Source organism: Oxyura jamaicensis, chromosome 7, assembly GCF_011077185.1.
Source record: "Oxyura jamaicensis isolate SHBP4307 breed ruddy duck chromosome 7, BPBGC_Ojam_1.0, whole genome shotgun sequence".
In the NCBI taxonomy this organism is placed as follows: Eukaryota; Metazoa; Chordata; class Aves; order Anseriformes; family Anatidae; genus Oxyura; species Oxyura jamaicensis.
Window position 1 is genome coordinate 30,180,851 of NC_048899.1, and position 21,799 is coordinate 30,202,649.

Consider the following 21,799-nt stretch of genomic DNA (forward strand, 5'->3'; position numbering starts at 1 on the left):
CTGGCAGCTTGAGCAGTGCTTGGAGAACATTGCTCACGGGTGTCATTTGAGACTCAACAGGGAAGTCTGAAGTTCCTCTGTCCGTGAATCATTCTGGTTGCAGAAGCAGTGTTCGCTTGTAGAAGGGCTTATGTGCCCCAAAATTAATCCATATTTTCCCTTTTGTATTAACTGGTCTTGTAACAGGTGCTTTTTGGTCCCACAAATGCTGCATTTGGTGCTGACAGCTGTTGTTTTTCAAAGCAATGCTGAACACTGAATGCTGAAAGTGGTGTCTTTTACTTTGCTGTAGGAAAATGAGGCTGTTACAGCCATGCCCTTGTGCCTGACCTTGCTGAGGTAGCCTTCTAGTGTCATCTTGATTGCCTGAGCTTTTGTGAATGGCTGTCCATTCTCTATATGGATGATTGGGATGTCCAAAACCTAAAGAATTATTCTAATAAAGATCAAGGGCTTGAAGGGATATGACGTGAGAGGTAAAAGATTAAATTAGGGTAGAATTCTTCATTGCCCTGTACCTCATCCAAAGTACGTATGAAGTCTGAAGAAAAGCATCTGACACCTGCTTTGTGATTTAGGAAGTGCCTTCTTCAGGTGCAAGGCCCAAAATGCTGGCTGTATTTGAGGAAGCAGGATACTTGGATTTGCTGTCAGGTTTGGATACATTTACTAAAACCTGCAGACACTACACAACACAGATACTGTTCTGCTTTTACATGGCTGTAGAGTTCAGTGAGGGGACCAAACCCAGAGATGATTTGTGTTTCTAAACCTCACTGCCTATGTTGACCCGGACACTCAAGAGACAGGATGTCTTTGCTGTCATAAAGCCCAGAAAATCCGTGTTCCTTCATATTTAAAAGAAGAACAAAAGCACTGACATTTATGTGAGTAGATAGGGAAGCAAGAGGGAAGTACTGGTACAGAGAGCTGCTAGCCAGCACCAGCAGAGGCAGAATCCATTGGTTTTCTGTGTATATTGGTGCTGCTAGCTCAGCCTTCACAGTGATTTTTAAGGCAACATTTGTCCCAGCAAGCCAGCAATATCATTTAAATACTACTGTCTAAGCTTGTTCATGGTAGTCCATTTTCTAAAGTCACCAAATTTTATTTGTTTTTTACTCACAATATAATTATACCAAAACATACATATATTTAAGAAAAAGAAACACCTTTATAGAAATGTTGATAGTGCTTTGAAATCTACCGTCACCCTGGCGCATCGTTAGACGTGGCTAGAGGTCTCCCCGCTCGAATACTCCCCTGTTGCGCTGGGCAGAACAAACTTCACGTATCTCCCCTTCTCCCAGCCCCTCCTGATTCGCACGAGTCTGTGGTGGATGCAGGGCAAGCTGAAGATGACCTTTGCTAAGATCACAGTACATGGGACGAGCAGCGTGAGGGTGTAGGTGGGAGGCAGGTAGAATTTGTACTGGTTCTCGTCAAAGGCCCTCGACCATCCGTACGTGAGGGTGTGCAGAGTGCTGATTAGCAAGGCAATAAATCCAAGGGTGGACTAAAAGGAAGAGAAACACACACCGGTTAGCAGAGGACCTCATGCCTGGCTATTTTCACCTGCAGGGGTACACAGTGTGGAGAAAGCAATGAGGATTCCCGTGGGTTTTTGCTAGAATAAAATGCGACTGGAAACCTTTCATGGGTAGTGTGCCAGCCTGCGTTTTTCTTTTTCTCATCAGATGTCAAGTGTGATACTAGTTCAGCAGGAGTCTCCCAGAAAATGCTGCTGACCCAGCCGAGGGGTGAGCTCCAGCCCCAGCGCCCGCTGAGCCCGTAACCGCGGGGAGCTCACAAATGCTCTGGCTCTGCCGTGGCCCATCCGTGGCTGGCAATGGCCAGGGAAAGCACACACCTTTTTCACAGCATCACAGCTACAGACCAGCAGTTGGTACTGTCAGAAGCCGATGAAGCCTAGCAAAGAGATCTGCAGGTAACTGCTGGCACCTACAGGAAAACTGCAGCGTGCTGAGGTTGATCCAGAAACTGAAGTGCTCTGGTCTGAGGTGAGCAACAGCCCTCATGGGTTTCCTTCTCTGTCCTAGAGATGGGTGTTGGTTCGTGAACCAAACCATGAGGCTATGTGATGGACTAAACCCTTGGAACTGGAAGCCAAGAGCCCTTTATCCAGAGGCAGTCTGCTCTGCAGACAAGAACTTGCTCTATTTTCAGCTGAGACTGTGGCTCCCAAGCACCCACGGAGACATTTTGCCTGAATACTGCCACCTCCTGCTCATGGTTGCTCTCAAGAGGGGGGTTAAATTGTAGTCCCCTCAGTGGTGGTTTCCTGTCTGATCCGAGCTGGGCTCCAGCTGCCAGAGTCCCCCCAGCCACACGCCTTCGCCACCTCCCCAGGAGCCACTGGCTGTGCTTTCAAAGAAAAATGTGGGTGCAAAAATGTGGTGCAAAGATTTGTGTGTCTGCTGCCCAGCTCTGACTGGCTGCTCTCAGCCTGTAATGACAACCAGCCTTCAAGATGCCCAGACAGGAGAAATTTCACCACACGCTGCTGATGTCCCCAGCTTAGGGAAGGAGGCCTTTAAAAGTTGAAATATTTGGCTTGCTGCAATCAGAGATGAGCAAGAAATGCTGTCTTCCTGCAGGTATGTCCAGGAAAGAACGCACAGCAGGGAGATCAGAGATCAGGGCAAACAGGAGGAAGAACCTGTCACATTGTCTTGAAAAAGAATCTCAGCTGGAAAATGTCTCCTTTCAAAACATCCCTTCCTGTTTGTGGTCACTGACAAACCATTTTAAAACCCAGATAACTTTTTAAAGTGCTGCTAGCAACAAGCTAGATTGAGTCTCCTCTACCCTTCAGAGCAAATTATTTATGAGAGGACTGGGCAGGCAGGGAAAGGAGAACTCTAAAATATGCCCCATATCTATGTACTTTACTTTTACAGCACCTATCAGACCGTCATGTGGGTGCCTGTAAGTCCGGCCAAGATGTCACCCTCCCAACACCCTGCCAAGTTAGGGAGTGCTTCTCTCTGTGCCACAGCTGAGCGCTGCGCAAGGTCGTCCCCGGAGGCAGCAGCAGCCCTGTGAGCTGAACCTCGTCCTGTGGGCATCCCCGCACCCACCCTTCCTTCCTTCCAGGCTGCCTTCTTCCCCATCCAGTTCCTAAGCCCAAGCGATAACAGGCAGCAAACCCTAGCAGGGTCAAGATTTGTTTCCCTTGGAAAATGAAGGTGTTTGCTGGAATATGCCGTGATTGCAGCTGAAACAGATAATGCTCCTAACAGCGGGAACCGACCCGTGGCTCATCCATCATTTATCGACTCTTAGCTTCCCTCCAACAGGCAGAACATCCCTGGGTGGGAAGAGGCTGGAAGTAGCAGCGTGAGACTAATCTGGCAGAGCACAGATGTAAAACGGGGCAGGGAGAAAGGTGACGGAGTGCAGTCCGAAGGCAGCAGGTGCTTTCTGCACCGGGCAGCACAGGTGGCCTTCAGGGTCAGTCCGGACGGGGCTCCGTGTGCGGCAGAGCTGCAGGTAATTAGTTTGGTCCTCTGCAGTTTCTCTTTCAACTGCTGCTGGCAGAGCAGAAGTGGAAATCAGTACGACGAGAGGCACCACACCATCACAGCCATGCGGTGACCCGGCGTTGTGTGCAGGTCACGTGGAGCAAAAAAGGTAATTGGCAAGGAATTTGCCCGTGTGCCTTGCCCTGACACAGCCTGAGCTTGGAAGCTCTGGTCTTGTTTGTCTTCTTCACACAGCTCCTGGCTGTGAGGCTTTAATGTGTGAAACAGTGCAGGGATTTTTGCACTGTCACAGCGTGGGGAATATGGGGCCGCCTGCTGGGTAAGGTGTTAAAACCCTCTGAGTGATGGCTGTATGAGGATGGCATCTTCCTAATGCAGGCTTGGCATGCATTTTCTGTTCTGTATTGATTTTTCTTTCTCCTCCATCTCCTCAGTGTCCGGAAGGCTCCCTGCAATGCATCAGCAGAGGTGACTCTGTCACACGTGGCTCATCTAGAAATGAGTGCAGCATCCAAAGCAAAAGACCCCTTCCTGACCCAAATACGCTTCTGACTTCTGTTGCCATTAGTCCTAAAAAGTCATTAGCTGTGTGGAAGTTGGCTCTGGCTCTGGCTTCATTGACAGGAGTGCCAGAAAGGGTCCGATGACAGATTCTTTGTATCCTGCAATCAGGAGCTAAGCGAGAAACCAGGTCAATTCAACCTTCAAATTCCAGGAGGACTTTTCAGGGTGGGAAGGTAAAGGCAATCATACACGTTTTTACTTTTGTGCCAATTAGACAGGATCCATAAATCACTGGGGAACATTAAAAATGTCTCCTATAAGTTGAATTGCATATGAATTATTCCTGTTACCTAGTTACTCCCCTTTCTATGGGAAGCCACGATGCCTCTGATGCACTGTAATAGGGTCACGTGCTGGATGTCCTGAGCAGCACCCGTATCTCTGATTCATTTCCTCAAGAAAAGTATCAACAACTTATTGAAGAAAAAAAGTATATCATTTCTAATTAAAAAGAAAAACGAGCTGGAAGCTAACATGCTAGGAGACCTGTGTTCCTCTTCAGGCACAATGCCACCCGTGCATCTCCTGCACGTCCTCAGCTGGGAGCTTGTGTAGCGCTGCCATGCCTCATCCCGCACTTACAGCAAGAGCTCTGAGTGGCCTTTCCATGCCCTAAGCCAGGCAGTCGCTACGTGGGGCAGCCAAGAGCTATTTTGGAGCCCAGCGTTACGTATTTGTTTGGTGCCAGTGCTGACATACCGTTAGAGAGACCCGGGAAGGGATCACAGAGGGCAGAGATGTGACAGTTGTGTGACGTGCACGGGTAAGAGACAATGTATGTGTTACATGACACAGCGCCAGCACCACCAGGAGAGCTGCCTGCGGAGCCAGAGGCAGATGCAGGGAGTTTCAAAGGCTCGTTCCAGGCTGCAAGGATGTTTTTCCCTTCATTTAGGATTCCTGGTATGAGATGCCTAAGCCAGGACAGGAATTTATCCGATGTCCCGGTGGCTGCAGCCCTCCCCAGAGATGTGATGGTGAGAGTTAATATGCTCCTGTTGTCCAATCTGAAAGAGATATTTAAAGCCAGATCTCTGTTCTCCCCGAGGGATGATCTCCTGGGGTCAAGCTCTCCAGGTGAGGCTCTTCTACGCAGTGTAAATAATTACTCACCAGGCCACAGCAAAAGAGGAGGGAAAAAAAAACACACACACACACACACAAAAAAACCCTGACTTGCTAGCTTGGAGATCAGGGCACTTGTGGGAGAGCAAGCTTCAAACTCCTGCTCTAATGAATATTGAATTATTTATGCACAGCTGAAGAGCTTCAGCAGGGGAGAATGAATGACAGATTTGCACCTCTGCGTGCCCGAGCCCTGCATCCCCTAATCCCTGGGCGTGCGCTGGTGCCATGGGTGGAGGGGCTCCGCAGGGGAGGTGTTGGGGGCTGCATCCCATGGGGTTTGTGTGCGCTGGTGCCACGCTGGTCGCTGCAGCATCACCCGAAGCATGGAGCAGGCTAAGCAGCGGCAGTGTAGGAGGCACAATTAACCGTGGGATTTAGGACTCTGAATTTGGTGAATTTGGCCTCAAGTGCAGAGGGTATTAGAAGTTTTATTTCCTGCTATCCCTGTTAGCCTGAAGCCTGGCTCCATGCGTGTCCTTGTGCTGGGAGGTTTTGGGAAACACAGGTCACTCAGGTCACTCTGGGGATCTGGCCCTTAGGAGCCTGGACATTGCTGCAAGTGGGAAGAAGGCTCCTAAACCACTGAGAAAATCTGGAGACAGGGACTTTTCACTGATCACTCGGATCTGCGTCCTGCACCAGCTGTCTCCCCGGCTTGTTATCTGCCTGCCTTCCACAGCCTGCTGCAAACTGCCTGCAGCACCTCCAGCACGCAGGGCATGACTGACACACGGCCAGCTCGCGGGGGACCTTGAGCACAGAAGGGAATAACCCTGCCTTCTCTAAATGGCCCCGAGGCTTTCTGCCTTTCTGCTTTGTGTGACTTCAGGAGCGTTTTAGCTGTGAACGGCAGCACTGCTCGCGGGCAGAGTGAGGGGGAAAGGAGCCTGGAGGACTCTGCATGGGGACATCCCACAGGCTGGTTTTGCTCAGGATCTCTGTCTAACGTTAGAAGCAGGGTGAGGAAGAATTTCAGCCAGCACATTAAAGACTCGCTCTTGCAAAGCTCGCCGCTAACCGCCACGTGGATGCACACGATGCATTACATTTTCCCTTCCCCTGACACAGCAGCAGACAGCACGCATCCTGCGTGACAGCGGGGCGGTCTCCAGGACACACCGCATCCCGCTGCCCCGAGGTGTCTGCTGGGCTCGCGTCCCGACCGGGGACGTGTGGAGTGGCAGAGGTGGCCATGTGCGGGGATGGCAGGCTGACCCCTGCCCTCCGTGGTGTGCGAGGGCCTGACCCTGGCTGCAGAGTCACTCCGTGACATTGGCAGATGTCAACTTTACCTGGATGAAACTGAATTCCCTCCAGTTGAGAGAGTTTGCGATGGATGGAAGTGAAGTGATGGCAAGTAACGACAGCAAGCCCAGGGCAATTATTCCAACAGAGATATAAATCTCCATCCTCCAGACTTCCTCCTCTACCCAGATATTCATCTTCTTCTCCACAGCCTGGCATGACAATGAAGTTTTGTTAAAATGGAGCGCTTAGGAATAGAGGAATTGATTTTTATTTGTATTCGTTTTGGTTCTGGAAGCAGATTTCCTGGATGAACACTGCTTCCTAGTCCCACCTCTGGTGCTCCTGGCCCCTGCCCTTTGGGAGGTGTGAAAATGCTCTTTTATCCCCCTGCTGCTTGTCCCAGCTAGGTCAGATTTGAAGCCTGCTGGGAAGAACTGCTGGATGATCACAGCTCCCACGGCCTGTAACCACAGCAGCAAGCCCCAAAGTTGCATTTGGAAACATAATTGGAATAAGAACTCAGTTTAAAGCCATGAAAACAAATACAGATGCTTGAATATGCAGCAGTCTCCTAATAACCTTCATTTTAAGTGCATTTGGGGGGGGAAATTGTTCATGCTAATGGAAAGGAAGATGGGCTTTATGCTGCATGGCAGAGAACAACGTTTAGAACCATCCTCTTTAGCCCATTAAATGGGTTTAATTTACTAAACAAAGATGTTGCTAGAAAACAGGAGGTAGAGGGGAAATGAACAGAGGATGCTTGCCCAAGATTAATGTGCGACTGGCAATCGAGAAGGGCCTGTGCCAGGCTGGAACTGGGAGGCTGGAGGTGTCATCTGATGGATATTTTGAGCAGGCACTCCTGCCAAAACCAGCCATCCTGCTCCCAGCTGCCTCCGCAGCCCCTTCCCTCCTCTGTGCTGGGACAAGCGTTTGGGTGGCCGCAGTGGGAAACGCTTGGAAAATATCCCAGCACAGAAAGCAGACTGGCGTGGGGGCAGTTCCTTGATCTGGTTCACCTCTCAGCTGCACAAAGCTTCTTCTGCCATCCCAGGAGAAGCAGGGAGGAGCAGCAAGAAGCCAGGGGCAGAAGAAGGGCAGTCACATTTTTCCATGGCACTGCCAGGCTCCAGAGCTGGCTGGATTGCCTGAAGGTTGGCAATCCCATGCTGGATAAACACTGCCAAGAGCCTCAATAAGGCAATAAAGTACTTTTCCATTTCCTTGTTCCCTTAGACTATGATCAGCTCTCCACCAATATTTTGTTATGATCCTGGAGGCACGTTGTGATGAGGACACACCTCCTACATAAACAAATCCTCAGGGTTACGGCTTGGTCGCTCCAGCAGGCATCTGCTGTGACCATCAGTGTGAGCCAACAGGGATCCCCCTGTTTCTCAGGCATGCCAGGTGCCAGGCAATGCTGGATTCAAAGGCTTGTCTATGCTCCTCTGGAGCACTGGCATGAGGGATTTTGATCCTAAACCTGGCTGCAAATGCCTGGACAATATCCTGCTAACGTGCCTGGTCCTCAGTGCGGACAGATGGGTGCGTGCCTAGTACATGGCGTGCCGCAGCGGGGCACAGTTGCCTCGTGAGAGAAGTGCTCACAAAGATAACAGCTTCTTCCCCCACGTGCTTTGGAAAGTGAGTGCAAAGGCTGAGATATGAAACCTGCTAACTGACATCTGGAGGTGCGTGGAAGATTATTACGGGCGCTGACCTGGAGGGTGCCAACATTACCTGCTTGACGGCCATCTCAATTAACTGGTAGCGGTGGGAGCGGCGCATGGGCAGACACAGGCTGTACACGGCATGCAGGGCAGCGCAGAAGAAGCTGAGGAGGCCAATCTGCTTTCTGTGCTGGAGCCACTGGTCGAGCCAATCTGGAAAACGCCGGTACTTGGTGCCGTAGTAGAGCTGCAAGCAGGCTGCCAGCACGCCGGGTAGGTAGACAAGGGACAGCATGACGTAGGCCACGCATGGCAGCGTGGTGTTGACCACCTCGATGGGTATCTTGTAGAATTTGTTCTTTTGCTCCCTGATGTAAGGGTGGATGACCTGCCGCACCAGGTTGTAAGTGAAAAAGCAAAGAAAGAGCCCCAGAGCCAAAAAGATGGGGATTTTCCAGGCTGGCAAGAGGCGCAGGGGAATGTTCTCGATCTCACAGGCTGAGGACATGCAGCCCATGTCCACGGGGGTGAATCCCATGACCTGAGCAATCTCTGCAATGGTGCGCTTAGCTTCTTGGTTATTTGAGCAGATCAGAACCTGCAACAAACGGAAGGATACACACAGGGCAAAGAGAGATCAGGCTGCAGGAACAAGTGTGGAGGGAGGGCTGCTATGCTAAAGGAAGCCCGTGTTATCACCAAGCATCTTGCTTCTTGGCAGGCTTTCTGATGGGGATTTACTGTGGCTGCCAAGGACCTCTCTCCTGGACGGGTTTCCTTTCATGTGTGCACCACCAGTTTGTTTTACTGTCTGTGTTTAGATAAGCAGACAAATAAATAGTACTTTTCACTTAGACAGAGACTTCAAAGACTACAAAGCAAGGAGTAAGTGGGGTATTTCACTTCTGAGCAAAGAAATGCAGAAACTGCGGGAGCCTAAGGCCATTTACTGTTGAAGTCAGGCCTCAGCTGCTGAAATATTGTGGATTTAGCCCTTGCCAGAAGAAAACAATACCTGCTTATTACCATCCCTGGCACCTGACTGCAGCGTCCATGCAGAAACCACGTTAAAGCCCTTGACCACCGTGCAGGCTGGGAACAGGGAGGCCAGGTACTCGGCATTGGACTCTTTGTGGTGGTTGATTTCAGTGTTGTTACTGACATCCACCAGGATCTTGCCCACCAACACGTCGGCCAGGTCACAGAGCGTGGAGTAATGTTCCCTGAAAACCGCCACAAAAATGACATCCGTCTTCTTCACCGCCTCAGCCTGGAAGGTGACTTCTGCCGCAGAAGGGAAGAGGCCAGCTTTGCGCTTGGGGTTGCGGCTGCCGACCACCACCTTGAAGCCGGAGCACACCAGGCGGATGGCCAGTGACCGCGCGAAGTCCCCGCTCCCCAGCACCCCAATGGTGCGGCCGGCTGTGGGCACCGTGGGGTCACCTTCCACGCTCCGGTGGCCAAGGAGGGGTTTGGCCATGTCTCCTCCAGACATCCTGGGGGGAAAACAAGGGGAAATGCAAGTTCGCCGTGAAGCTCTCACAGATGCCCAGACCACAACCGTGTTCAAGGGGAAAATGCCACTTATGCCACGTGAGTAGAAGTGCATGAGGTCTTGGGCAAAGAAGGAATTCCCTGATGCCTGCAGGCATACAGCACTAGGTCCCAGTAGCCCAGGACTCATCTGCTAAACCTGCCAGCATGTGTGCAGTAATGTCCAGCCACCGTTGGAGGGGGACAAGACACCATGTGGAGGTGGTTTTAGGAACAAGTTTCCCTGGTTTGAGGGTTAAACACCTGCTGGCTGCACTCATTTGTCCTTTGTGGTTCTTCATCTCACACTACAAAGCCAGAGCAATCCTAACAGCCAGCAGCAATGGCAGCTCTTGGAGCCCCAAGGAACCAGTGGAGATCTTCCTGAAAACCCTGGAGTCCAGGGGGATCTCAGAGCCCACATTTGGGAGTGGCACGGGGTGCTTTTGATTTGTGGGAGCAGAATCAAGGCAAGGAGATTGATGTAAAGTGAAAGCATCCGAGAAATGGTAAATGAAGAGTTGCAGCCTTTGCCTCTTCCAATGTTTGGGTCTGTTTGCTTCATCTCTTCAATGAATAATGAGAACTTACTCATGACATTTAAAACAATATATTAAAATATGATGAGATTTGCTCATGAAAGATCTTGATGAGCTTTACAAACATTAATGAATTTTGCCCTGTTACACTCTGTTCTCCATAACAGATTAGATATTGAGACCACAAAGAAGCTTTAAGCAGATCAATAAATTCAACAGCAGCACACCAGCCAAGGTCAGGAGGAGCTCAATCAGGGAACTGCCAGGCTGTTCACATGATGTGTCACCTACAAAAATCAGCCTTTGTGCTTAAAGAATGGCAAATAGCAAATGTGACACCATACTTTTAAAGTGCTCAGGAGGTGGCCTGGAGAACTTACGTACCAGGACACATGGCTTTTCTATTGGGCATGCTGGTAGAAATGATAATAAAGAGCAGAATTAACAGACTTGTGATATACTGGGAAAGACATAGTTGGTTTTGGCAGAGTTCAGTCTGGTCTTACAGCTGATGCAGGTCTTTCAAAGTGAAGGTGACCACTCGGACAGGGTGACCTAGTCACTAGGCTTTGTTTTTCATAGGCTTTTGCAAATGTTCCTTATGTTTAAAAATGCTTTAAAAATGTTTGAAAATGCTCTTCTGGGATTGAAGCAATATTGGTACAAAGAGGAAGGGCACTCCTGCATGAATAGCTACCAATGGGAAACAAAGGGTAAGAGTAAATAAATAATTTTCATAATGGGAACGGGTTGTCAAGGGATATCCCCAAGGATCTGTGTTGTTCAACATGCTCATAAGTGAGCTGGGAAAGGGATTGAATACTGAGAAGATTGAGTTTATGGGTGATAATTGTTTAGTACTGTCAATCTTTATTATGAGAAATGTGCAGAAGGATCTCCTCATTCAAAGTGCTTGAGCACCAAAATTCACTGCTGGCACATGCCAAGTGCAGCATATGGGCATAAAAAGCCCCATCAGTATGCTTTAATGAGCTGTAATTTTGTTAAAAACACTCAGAGAAAAAATAAAATAAAGATCTGAGAGCCACAGTTCTGTGCAGGTACCAGCTCGGGGCTCCCTGAGAGTTACACGACAAACGCAGCCGGAGTTACCGGTGCAGGGAGATTTCTTACACAACAGCCACTGCCATCTCTGGTCTCTCAGCCCTGTTCCTCATGGAAAGCCTACAGACACCTTCAGAAGATGGACCTCAAAACTATCATAAACTGTTCTCTGTCTGCTCTCCTTGCCTCTCAGCAAGAGACAAAAGATATGTGTACGTGGAAGAAGTGCTCTTGGAAGAGAAACAAGTGCCAAAGAAAGACAAGCTTTCTTCCTCTTTAAGAACACCTCTTCTCTGCTTTCTACATATCACGTAGACTTCCTCTCATGGGCTGAATGAGTAAGAGAGAATTATTCATATTTCACTCTGAAGGTTTCCGCTTCTGTTCCAGACCCATGGAAGGATTTGTACGCCTGAAGGCTGACTTGGTTATGCAGGTCAGGCCAGGTGGGTTAATCAAGGCTGCTACCTACACACACTCACCTGCATTAGGTATAGTCTGTTATGTGTCACAGTCACTGCAAAACAACACAAAAACCCAATTGTACCACTGTATAAACCCACACACTGAACAGCACACTGCAGTTCTGCTCACTCCCCTGCAAAGAGGGAATAAAATTAGAAAAGGGCCATAGGGAATGAGTGAGAGAGAAGACAGGGCCTGCCAACTACAAAAACAAACAAACAAACAAAAAAAAAAAACACGTAGTTGAGGATGGGGAAGAGACCACCCAGAACTTCTCCAAGTAAAGAACAGCCTCATGGTTGGAGCTCAGGTCAATGCCAACCCTTGTGCCCTGATCCCAAGAAGGCTGGAGAACAACATAACAAGGCCAGTCCTCTTTGTCTACAACCAACCAGGCCACAAAGCCACACAGTAAATACACCTGAAAAGATTTTTTTTTTCCCCTTTTTATCGGGCACTTTATCAAAAGTTCCCTGCTTTACTTTTAAGAAACTTTCTTGCTCCACCTAGATTTATTCGTGGCCAACACTATTTGTTCTAGGGCCAGAGCTATTGTTTAGCTTAACAGGCTCTCCTGCCTACGCAACCCCCCCTTTCCAACAACCTGTGTGCACAAACTGTTACCCTGCAATAGAGACACATCTCTGGCTCCCGGCCACGGGGAGAGGAATCAATGTTCAGGGTAACAGAGCAGGTGATTATGAAATGGGTCTGCAGGGATGTGGATCCTGCTGCAAGTCTTCTTGTGGTGTGTTTTGTCTGTCCTGTTACTGCCGCTGAAAATGCACTGAAGTGTATGCAGTGCTGGGGGGTAAACAGACTTGATGCCCCTTGTTATTTTGATTAAAAAGGCTGACAGAACCAAACAGCCTGTGAAGTCATAACAGTTAAAAAGCAAGGCTCCTCAGAATGTCTTTGGACTGGAGGTGTGGGTTTTGGTGCTGTTATTTTGGTCATATGCTGACCGTCAGGTCCGCAGAGAGGGGCTTGTCCCTGCTTGGTGCAGGCCCTGTGCCGCTACAAGCAATGGCCACCTCATGCCTGCTCACGAAGACTCTTGCGAGGAAAGGGGAGAAAATCTCTCTATGGCAGTAAACACATTTTTTTTTGAGAGAAATGCCGTGGTCTTTGGCAAACAGATGCCTGGAAATGGAGCTTGTGATTAGGTAACAGTTCTTTTTAACTTCTGTATCTCTGCAGAACACGCAGACCCCATCTCTCCTGCCTCCAGCCTGGCTCCTCTCCAGGCTGCCTGCCCCTCACCTCGGGCTCAGCCCTGTGAAGCCAAGGGTAAACGTGCTCACGTTTGCCTACAAACCCTGCCCACAATGCTCCCTGCCAAGGCTGGCTCCTCACGACCTGGCCAGCCCACCCAGGGGCAGCGCGGCCAGGTCACCCGCAGGTGGAGGCCGCACAGGCTGGACACAGCCTTACCATGCCACAGCCTTGGATAAATCTCATTTATTGATCTTCCCCACCAAGGAAACTGCACCCCTGCAGAGTTACAGCATGTGAAGTTCAAGGAGATTGGTGTCTTACCAAGAAAGCTACAGGATGATTTAAAGCTCAGCCCAGTGGAAGTAAACTAGCTTCACTCCTAACCGGGAAGCAGTTCCGTAATTAAAATATCTAATACAAAGTAAAGCTGCCCTTCAGCCATACTATTAATGACACCCTTATATCACTGCTTGGGGATGCTGCACCCAGATGCATTGTGCTTGTTACTGCCTGCAGTTCACCTATTGCATCTTAATGACTTCTATTATTTGTAGTACAATAGCAGTGACAGCAGTGAGCAAGATCAGGAGCTCCAGGCACCATACCAAACCTGGATAGAAAGCAGCTCCTGCCCCAAAGAATGGGATCAGACAGACAAAAGCTGGGTGAAACAAAGCAGTCAAATCTCTGCTGCCCAGGTGGAGGGCAGGAGGGGCTCTCGCAGAAAAAAAAAACAAGGATAACCCTACGTATTTTTCGCTTGAGGCTTGGCAGAAGCTGTTAGCTTAGGCTTGGTGCCAGGAAACAAAGCTTTTCTGCCACACGGCGGGGTTCTGCAGCTGGACGGCAGTACTGTGCTGAGCTGGGCTGCAGGAGCCCCTCCAGGTGTGGCTGCACTCCCAGCAACGTCAATCTGCACTCAGATAATAACCCACTGCTAATGGGAAGCTGGTGCTATTGTTATCCTCCCTTCACAGACATGTGGTGACTGAGATAGCAGTGATAGCAGCGCTCCAGCACATTTGCCTGGGAAGACCCTGATATCCTTGGCCACATCTTTAACAACAAGACCATCTTTTCAGGACCCTTTCGGTTATTCTGGGCAGACGACTATTCACAGTCTGGTGGTGCTTGGCTTGGAAACCCTGGACCAGGATGTACCCATCATGGCAAGGCACAGGCCAAACAAACAAACAAACACACAAAAAAAACTGAGATCCATTTCACTATCTTGGTATTAGGATTTAGCAGATAAAAGTCAATCTAGTTTTACCATAGCTCTGATTATGAAACAAACAAACAAACAAACAAAAAACAAAAACAAAACAAAACAGTATCTCAAAGATATCAGTGAGTCAAACTGTGCCAAAGAACATGGCAGAAATCTCATAAGGAGCTCTGTGTAATGGTGCTGTACAGCACAATGAAACTGGTTCCTGTTTGCAAAAAGCCTCATCTCTGAGCTCATCATCATGTACAGAGTCTTAGCAGACAGCACCTTGGCACCTATATATACCGCTTCTGTGTCTTCCCCTGAGGTCAGGTTTTGTTTAGACTGACCACAACTGAGTCTTGAGCAGCTGTGGATTCAGCCTGGTGCATGTCCTTACAGAGCCTCATCAGAGCTTCAGTTTCAGCATTGTGGGTTATCTGAGATAAAGCACATGATTATTATCTACATCCCCTGATAAACTTTGGGGTCAAGCAGCAGGAGGAAACAACTGATACAGAAGAGGCCTTCCTTCATCAAGACATTGAAGAAGAATGTCCTGGTGTCTGCACCGCGATGGTCCCTGTGTGCCATGGAGCATGGTCCCACACATACACACACAGTCGATGGCAGTGGTCTCTTTGATTCAGTCTGCATACACGGACCTTTTTGTACCTCCTGTACTGACCACAAAACCACAGCTCCTGTTTGCAGAGCCTGGCATTCTCTATGAAGTCGACACACCAAGCAGTCACAGCTGGAGAGATTCATTCAGTGCCAGAAGTTTCTGTTCAGGTCTTGCTGTCCATAGAAATACCCACTTTTTGGCTACAGCTGCTTTGTTTCCAAGGAAAATAAAGCATTTAAGTCTCTCTCACACCCAGAGAGGCCCTGTAAAGAGCACTGCCAGTACCATGTACCTGCTAAGACTGGCACAGATTTAAGTAAGAAAAGGGCTTATCCAAAGCTGGTTAACCCCAGCTCTGCTCACACTTCAGGATACTTCTTAGTCCCATCCAGGCTGACTGGAAATAACATGTCTGCTCTGTGGGCTGCTTGCAGAAGAGGGAGGAAGAGGGGAAAACCAGGCTTGCTGCCTCTTTCCCTCTTACTCCTTCTAAAACAGATTGAGCTAGCTCCCCACCAGTGTAAACTAGGAACCTGCAAATGCAATAAACCAACCGTCTGTGTTGCTTCAGCCAGAAAAGTGATGTTGCAAACCTCCCTGGGATGCCAGCCAGGCGGTAAGAATGAGGAAATGCCAGCAGCAGGGTCCCCCAGGTCCCCATTTGCCGGAGAGGGACGTCCCGGGCAGGCAATGCTGGGTGCTGAGGCTGTCCCCAGCCATGTGGTGCGGGCAGACCTGCTGTGGGCTCCTGGGGCTGCAGCGTGCCCCTGCCACTACACCATGCTGTGCCCTCATCCCTCTCCCTACCCCTGGGCTGGTGTTTATCTGATCAGTTGTTAAAACCACTTCCATAAGCTCGCTCAGAGCCCAGCTTTCTCCCCTCAGAGTCTCTTGATCCAATGAATCAATCTCCCTCGCTGCTTCCTTTCTAACCCCCAAAGGTCACAGCATGTGATTCACTCCCTCCTTCTCTGCGGACACATTTTGAGCTTTGAGGATGAGTTTCATGTTTTCTTGGAGGATGCACGGAGCCAAATTTTCCATTTGAGCCCCTGAAAGGCAGAGGCTGGAGCAGACGCCGCTTCCCCCACGTGCCACGTCTACTCCTACCTCCCAGCACACTGTTTGCTTTTGCGCAGCCACACGGCACCGCTGACTTGTGCTCTGTGATGCCCGTAACCCCGTCCCCATTCCCATCCCCTGCCTGGCCGGTCCCTCACCCGCTGTCCTCACGGTCGGTCAGTCCAACCCCACGGGACACAGCTCGTGCCCTGCTTTTTTAGACCCTCCCTCCAGTTTGTCACAGCCTTTAATTCTGAGCCTCTCCTCTCGAACGTTTCCTCTGGGTCACCCACAAAGCGGGTGAGTGCCTCCCTGCTCCGTCACCCGCTCACGACAACGTGGGCTGGCGGGCGCTGCCCCCCCTGCTCCATGCACCCTCCTGTTTAAACATTGATAAATATTGAGGATGTTGGTTTTTGAAGCCAAAGGTATGTCCCTGACCACAGGATGTTCTTTGGAGAACTCAAAAACATGTTTCAAAACAGGGGAAAGTGGAGGAGAGAGGGCTCCCAGAATTTTCCACTGGAACAACATAAGTCGGCTTTTCCCACACAAGCTCAGGCATTTTGGCCACGGTTTTCCTATAGAAATGCAACAGCCTGTTGGCACCTGGTGAGCTTAAATGGGCAGTGCTGATGCTGGGCAGAAAAATCACCCATCTGCAATATTGGCTGTGACTCGACTGAACTGGAAAACAAACTTTTGGCTGACCGTTTTCACCAAAACTGTGTACTTTTAAGCACAGTTATCCCCAGGTTGTGCCACAGATATCCCCAAGCTCTCCTCTCCCAGATTTGCCACTGAAGTGCAGCTCACATCTCCCATGCTACTGGCACAGCACACACAACTTTATCTGGTTGATGGGTCCCTGAATAAGAAGATTATTTCCCCAGCTTATCATTGAGGGACAGTTTACAGCAACGTTAAGTGCTGTAGTGAAGTCTTGGGGGGCTTCTGTTGCTTCCTTTTGGGGTCTTAATTGCCTTGCTGCTCTTGCCAAGTTAACGACTATCTCTCAGTGATGCACCCACTCCTGAGCTCTCCCCTTTCTGTAATGCAGGGAGAGCAGGTAAGTAGCCAAAAGCATGAATGGCAAAATCTTTTTGGGTAGATCTAATGACAGCCTGCAGGTAGGCATGACTGGAGGAGGTGCTGCTGCCCAAAACAAGCAGGGGAAATTCTCCCCAGCACAGCGTGTCCGGGCTGGGCTCCCGCCCTGCTGTCGGTAGCGGCGAGCTCTGAGCCCAGTGGCCACCCCAGGGAGCTGGCAGACCCTGGCTGTTTGAAAACTCATAGTTCTTTCCAGGAAAGACACAGAGGAATTGCACTGCCTGCGCACGCAAACATTTGGTTTGGCCACTGCCACCTGTTAGAAGGGTCTCCAAGATCAGCATGCCCTCGCATCTCTGGCTCTGCCTCTTGCAGTGACTCAGAGGATGCACAGGGCCCTGCGGTGGAGAGGGTGGTGGGGAGTTGAAGCCCACAGCATGGGGTCAGCTCGGCTCCTGCAGACTCCTGCTCTCACCTCCCGAAGCACAGGCACAGCACGCAGTGAGCTCTGAAGCGCACAGGGTCTTGCTGGTCACCTCGGGGAGGTGAATTCCCCCGGTCCCTTTTCTTCAGGGACATTTTGCTGCTAATGTCTTGCTGTGAAGTGATGGTGTTTGTGCATTTCTGGCCAGCTATTTAATGCTTCTCTCTATTTTAATTCACTCCTTCAGGTGGGTGCTGAGACCACCAGGAAAGGAAGAATTGTTATTGACCGAGGAACTGAAGGAAAAACAAGAGACGAGGGCAGGTGGCTTCACTGGGAATGAACCATGGAAGGACGATGACTACGGTGATCATGCTGCCTTGTGAACACAGCCCTTGCTTTGCCCACACTGTGTGTCCTTTGGGGTTCACTCAAGGTATGCCATGGACATACCTGGTCTGCTGAGCAGCTGTGATGGGCAGGAGAGGTGTCCGGGGAGGAAACTCCTCTGGGTAAAACAGCAGCACGTAATAATTCCCTGGTAGGTTCTCCAGGATGAGGGAAGCATGGTGCAGGGGTGCACACCATGTACACAGGACCCCAGCGACTCAGCATGTGCCATACGAGTGCACCCAGCAAATATTTCACCACTGACCCATCAGCCATCCTGTGCCTTGGTGCACGCTGTGCTCATGATGGTGGAGGGCCTCTGGCTGGCCACGGGAATTGGTGCTGTCTGACTTGTAGGTCCTGTCCAGCTGGGATCCCTCTATCATGGGCTTTAATGCATTTTTTTATTGGAGATCTACTGGAGCAATACCTCCTGCACCCACCTTTGGCAAGAACATCCTTGTGGTAAGAAGTTCATTTACCCTAAGTACTCAAGGAGGTGCAGGTTGGTATCTGCTAGTGATGATCAGTGGTTGGGATCAGCATACTTCTGTGGTGGACACGTTATCTACAGACCCCCATTCCTGAATCCTGTGGTCTGTGGGGAACTCTTAGGACATTTTTGCAGAGCCTACTGTGGTGTATTTATATGAACTAAACTGAAATGCATATACAAGTGTTATCCCAATTGAGTCTTTAGACAGACTCACCAAAAATCTGAGGACTTGGAAAAAGATGGAAGGACTTTATGTCTGAACTCCTTAAACCCTAGCCAAAATTTTCAAAAATGTTCAATTGATTTGGACACCAAGGTACCTAAGGCCTTTTGAAATGGGAGGTAAGCTCCCACATCACTGACATGCTTTCAAAACATTTTATCCTTTCATTCAAGCTACATTTCACTTAGATGCAGACGTGAAGCAGCTTAATCCACTGCAGGGGAAGCGACCCTGTGAAGAAGCAGTATCTTAAAGTTTGGAAATAATTAGCACTTGCCTCCATTGTGAAGTTGGCAGGAAAGGTAATTCTAATCGGTGATGGTAAACACCAAGGTAACTAATTGGTGGGTTTTAATTCTCGTTATGTGACATCCCATAGCCACGGCTGCCCGTGCCTTTCACACCTCTCCGGAGAGCCGGCTTGCTTGGCCTACTTCTTCCACCATCAGAAAAAATGTGTTTCCCATGAATCTAAAGCTGCTTCTATTTATGGGTGTAATGCTACAAGGTCGCAGTCAAAGCATAGTTCTTGACAATAAAAAGCAAAACAAACAAAAAGCAAAAATAAGAACCAAAGCAAACAAAAATTATGCTTTCAAGAAGCATGTTTTCCCGAGGCACGCTGTGTTTTCTTTTTAAACAAAGACTTGTTGAGTCACCAACATTTTCTTCTTTACAATTATGGAGGAAATCAAATATGTGCAGTGAGTATCGGATCCCATATTATCGTACATTTGTTTTATAGCAAATGAGATTTTAAGAGAGGAGAAATCTTAAGCCTGATGTAGTATTTAAATCTTGTTAGCCCTCCATCTCCTCAGCCCGCAGGATAATGATACTGTAGACAATGGCTTTCCTCTCTCGCCATCTCAGTTTTGATTTCTCTCCATGGGAGACATTTTCCAATGCACCAGTTTTACCTAGAGCACATGGACTGCAGTGTCCTGGGGTTCTTGTTGCACGTCTGTCCTCTGCCCAGCTCTGCAGGGTGCAGGCCTCCAGACTGTCCCCAAAATGCAGCTGTCACGGCCCTGTGCTGTCCCAGCAAGGGTCATAGGGCAGGGAAAGTCCCGTGCCGGGTCACCTTGCCTATGGGACAGTCCTACTTGAATGCTGCGTCTCCAGCTCCTTCACAGCTTTCGCCGTTCAGCACTCTGACATGGGGCAAATGCCGAAGCCGCCCCACGGAGCATCCAACCCTGCAGCCTTTTAGGAATCCTACACAGTCAAGGAAGCTTAGCAGCCGCTCCCCACTCACCCATGGGGGACTGAGATTTATTTATTTTTAATATCTCAGTTCCTGATTTCTCCTGTGCTGGAAGAAGTCCTTACCCTCCTCAAAAAGCTGCTGATGAGAAAGTGAAAGCCGAGCGCGCCCTGCTCCAAGGGGCAAGCGCCGCATCCCACTGCTGCTCATCCACCTGCAGCTCCCTGCCCCACACCCGGCTCTCGAGTGGGCTCCGAGCTCCCCAACCCTCCGGGCTCGGTGCTGTCCCCGCAGGCTCGCAGCGTTTCCCATTTCTGCCCGGGCAGGGCGCTCCGTAATCACGGCCCTGCACAGCCACGGGGCAGCGCGACCCGCTCCTGCAAAACCTCGGCCCCTCCGCAACGCTCCGGGGGGGGAAAGGGGGGGAGGTCCCAGCCTCGGGATGGGGGGGTTTCATCCCCGGGATGGGGGGTCCCAGCGCCGGGCTGGGGGCTCGCAGCCCCGGAGGTGCCGGTGACCCATTGCGGGCACAGCCGCGCCCGGCCCCGCGCCGCTCTCCCGGAGCCGCGGGTTCGATCCCCGCCGCCGCCTCGTGCTGCTGCTCCCCGCGGGGTACTCACCTCTGCGCCGGGCCGGGCAGCGGGAGGGCGAGCGGAGCCGTCCGGGGGCTGCGAGGGAGGCGCGCTGATGTCAGGCCGCCAGCTCCGCCCTCCCTGCCCATGTGCCCGGCTCGGCACGGCTCGGCTGGGCACGGCTCGGCACGGCGCGGCTCCCCCCCGGCCGCCCCTTGGGGGCAGGAGGCCGGGCACGGCTCGGCTCCCGGCTTTAGGGGCGCGTTTTGGAGGCGCCGAGCGCCTTCGTTTGGCCGGGAGGGTGCGGCTCGGCGCTATCGGGGGCCGCGCACTTGTCCCTGTAGCCTGTGCCGGGGGGCAGATAATGGGGAGAGGGAGCTCTGTCCTGCAGCCGCCCCAAGGTTCGGCACGGCCCTGCTCCCCTACCAGCGATGGCCCTACAAGGAAAGCCGCAACGCCACGGATTCACTAATATTCCCCCCAAAGCTGCTCTCTCTGCTCAGCTGCCTCACCTGCCCCTTCCCTCGGAGGCTTTTCGAAGTCTTCCCAAAAGCATCTTTGGTCAGGGCTTTATGCAGCCACTGCTCCGAGGCTTCTTGAGCTGTTCCCGGGGGCCGGTGTGATTCGTGCCCGTGGCTTCCTGGAACAACCCATTGTGCTGCCTCGTGGCCCTGCTGGGGTGGCAGAGCTGGTGCTGCCAGCTCGGTGGTGTCGGCAGAAATAAGGGTGTTACGGCCTGATGGGGTGTCCCGTGCGCTTTTACTGCTGTGCCACAGCCTGCTGTGGAGGCAGAAAGAAAGAAATCATTGAGCTCCGCTGAGCTTTCTGGATCTTGCTACCTGCCCCCCCGCATCAGACTTTTTTTTTTTTTTTTTCCTTTTTCTGCCCTTTGAGTTTATTACAGACCCCTTAGCCATTGCCTGTTTCTCCCGTGGTCACAGAGATTCGTGCCACACGATTCCCCCTTCAAGTCTCCGCTGCAGCCATGCGGCTGTCCTTTTCACCAAAGTGTCATCACCTTTCTTTCAGAAAGAAACATGCCAGGATTAACACCCGTTTTATAACTTCCTCCATCTTCTGGATCTGAGCAGGCCACGAGTTTGCTGAGTGGCTCAAGCCTTGTGGTACCATTTTTCCTGCAGACGTTGAGCTGCAAAGCCACTGAAGTCTCCCCACATTCAAGTGCAGGATGGTTCCTTCCTCCCCATCACTGCTCCCCGCTTGCTGGACCTCAGGGATGTATGGCGTTAGTGAGCACATTTTTCAGGGACTTCCTTTTGCCCTCCATCTATCATTTTAAAAAGTGAACTGCCTGCATTTGGGATGCATTTCACCCCATACAAGTGTTGCTGTGACACCCAGGAGGATGCTTGGGCTGTAAGTGCCCGTGTCCCGGTAGGGCTTACCCAAATCCGGGTACCCCAAATTCACCACTAAGTCCACATCACCACGTTGTGGCTTACAGAGATCTGCCATCCACCCCCACCCCACTTCAGCCCTTCCTCCGTGCCCCCCGTGGTCCCATTTTGGGTCGCTCTGCATCTCCCGGGGGGCTGGCAGCATCCCTCGGGGAGGTCGGTTGGAAAACATAACGC

At 50.7% G+C, this 21,799-nt stretch overlaps 1 protein-coding gene and 2 long non-coding RNA genes across 4 annotated transcripts; 1 reads left to right on the forward strand and 2 right to left on the reverse strand.

Moving 5' to 3' along the window:
- Positions 1-1,073: 1,073 nt before the first annotated feature.
- On the reverse strand, positions 1,074-20,864 carry STEAP3 (STEAP3 metalloreductase). Of its 2 annotated transcripts, none has more exons than XM_035331104.1 (5): positions 20,717-20,864; positions 9,138-9,618; positions 8,193-8,720; positions 6,491-6,655; positions 1,074-1,516 (listed from the first exon to the last, which is right to left on the reverse strand). In XM_035331104.1, exons 1-5 carry the CDS (start codon positions 20,758-20,760, stop codon positions 1,226-1,228), a joined length of 1,509 nt encoding a protein of 502 aa, XP_035186995.1. In that variant the 5' UTR covers positions 20,761-20,864; the 3' UTR covers positions 1,074-1,225. The 2 variants fall into 2 exon arrangements, with proteins under 2 accessions (XP_035186995.1, XP_035186994.1); XM_035331103.1 differs by lacking the exon at positions 20,717-20,864 and adding an exon at positions 20,253-20,409.
- LOC118169655 lies at positions 16,425-19,012 on the forward strand. The gene is made up of 2 exons (XR_004752217.1): positions 16,425-17,437; positions 17,564-19,012. It is a non-coding gene; the product is annotated as an uncharacterized LOC118169655 (long non-coding RNA).
- On the reverse strand, positions 16,710-20,031 carry LOC118169654. Its single transcript, XR_004752216.1, has 2 exons — positions 18,828-20,031; positions 16,710-17,746 (listed from the first exon to the last, which is right to left on the reverse strand). It is a non-coding gene; the product is annotated as an uncharacterized LOC118169654 (long non-coding RNA).
- Positions 20,865-21,799: the final 935 nt, after the last annotated feature.

Coding starts and splice junctions, on each gene's coding strand:
- STEAP3 (XM_035331103.1), bottom strand. CDS start 20,353: ATGGGCAGGGAGGGCGGAGCTGGCGGCCTGACATCAGCGCGCCTCCCT. Junction 6,656..8,192: donor TTGAGATGGCCGTCAAGCAG/GTAATGTTGGCA, acceptor TTGTCATGCCAG/GCTGTGGAGAAGAAGATGAA. Junction 1,517..6,490: donor GGGAATTCAGTTTCATCCAG/GTAAAGTTGACA, acceptor TCTTCCTTTTAG/TCCACCCTTGGATTTATTGC.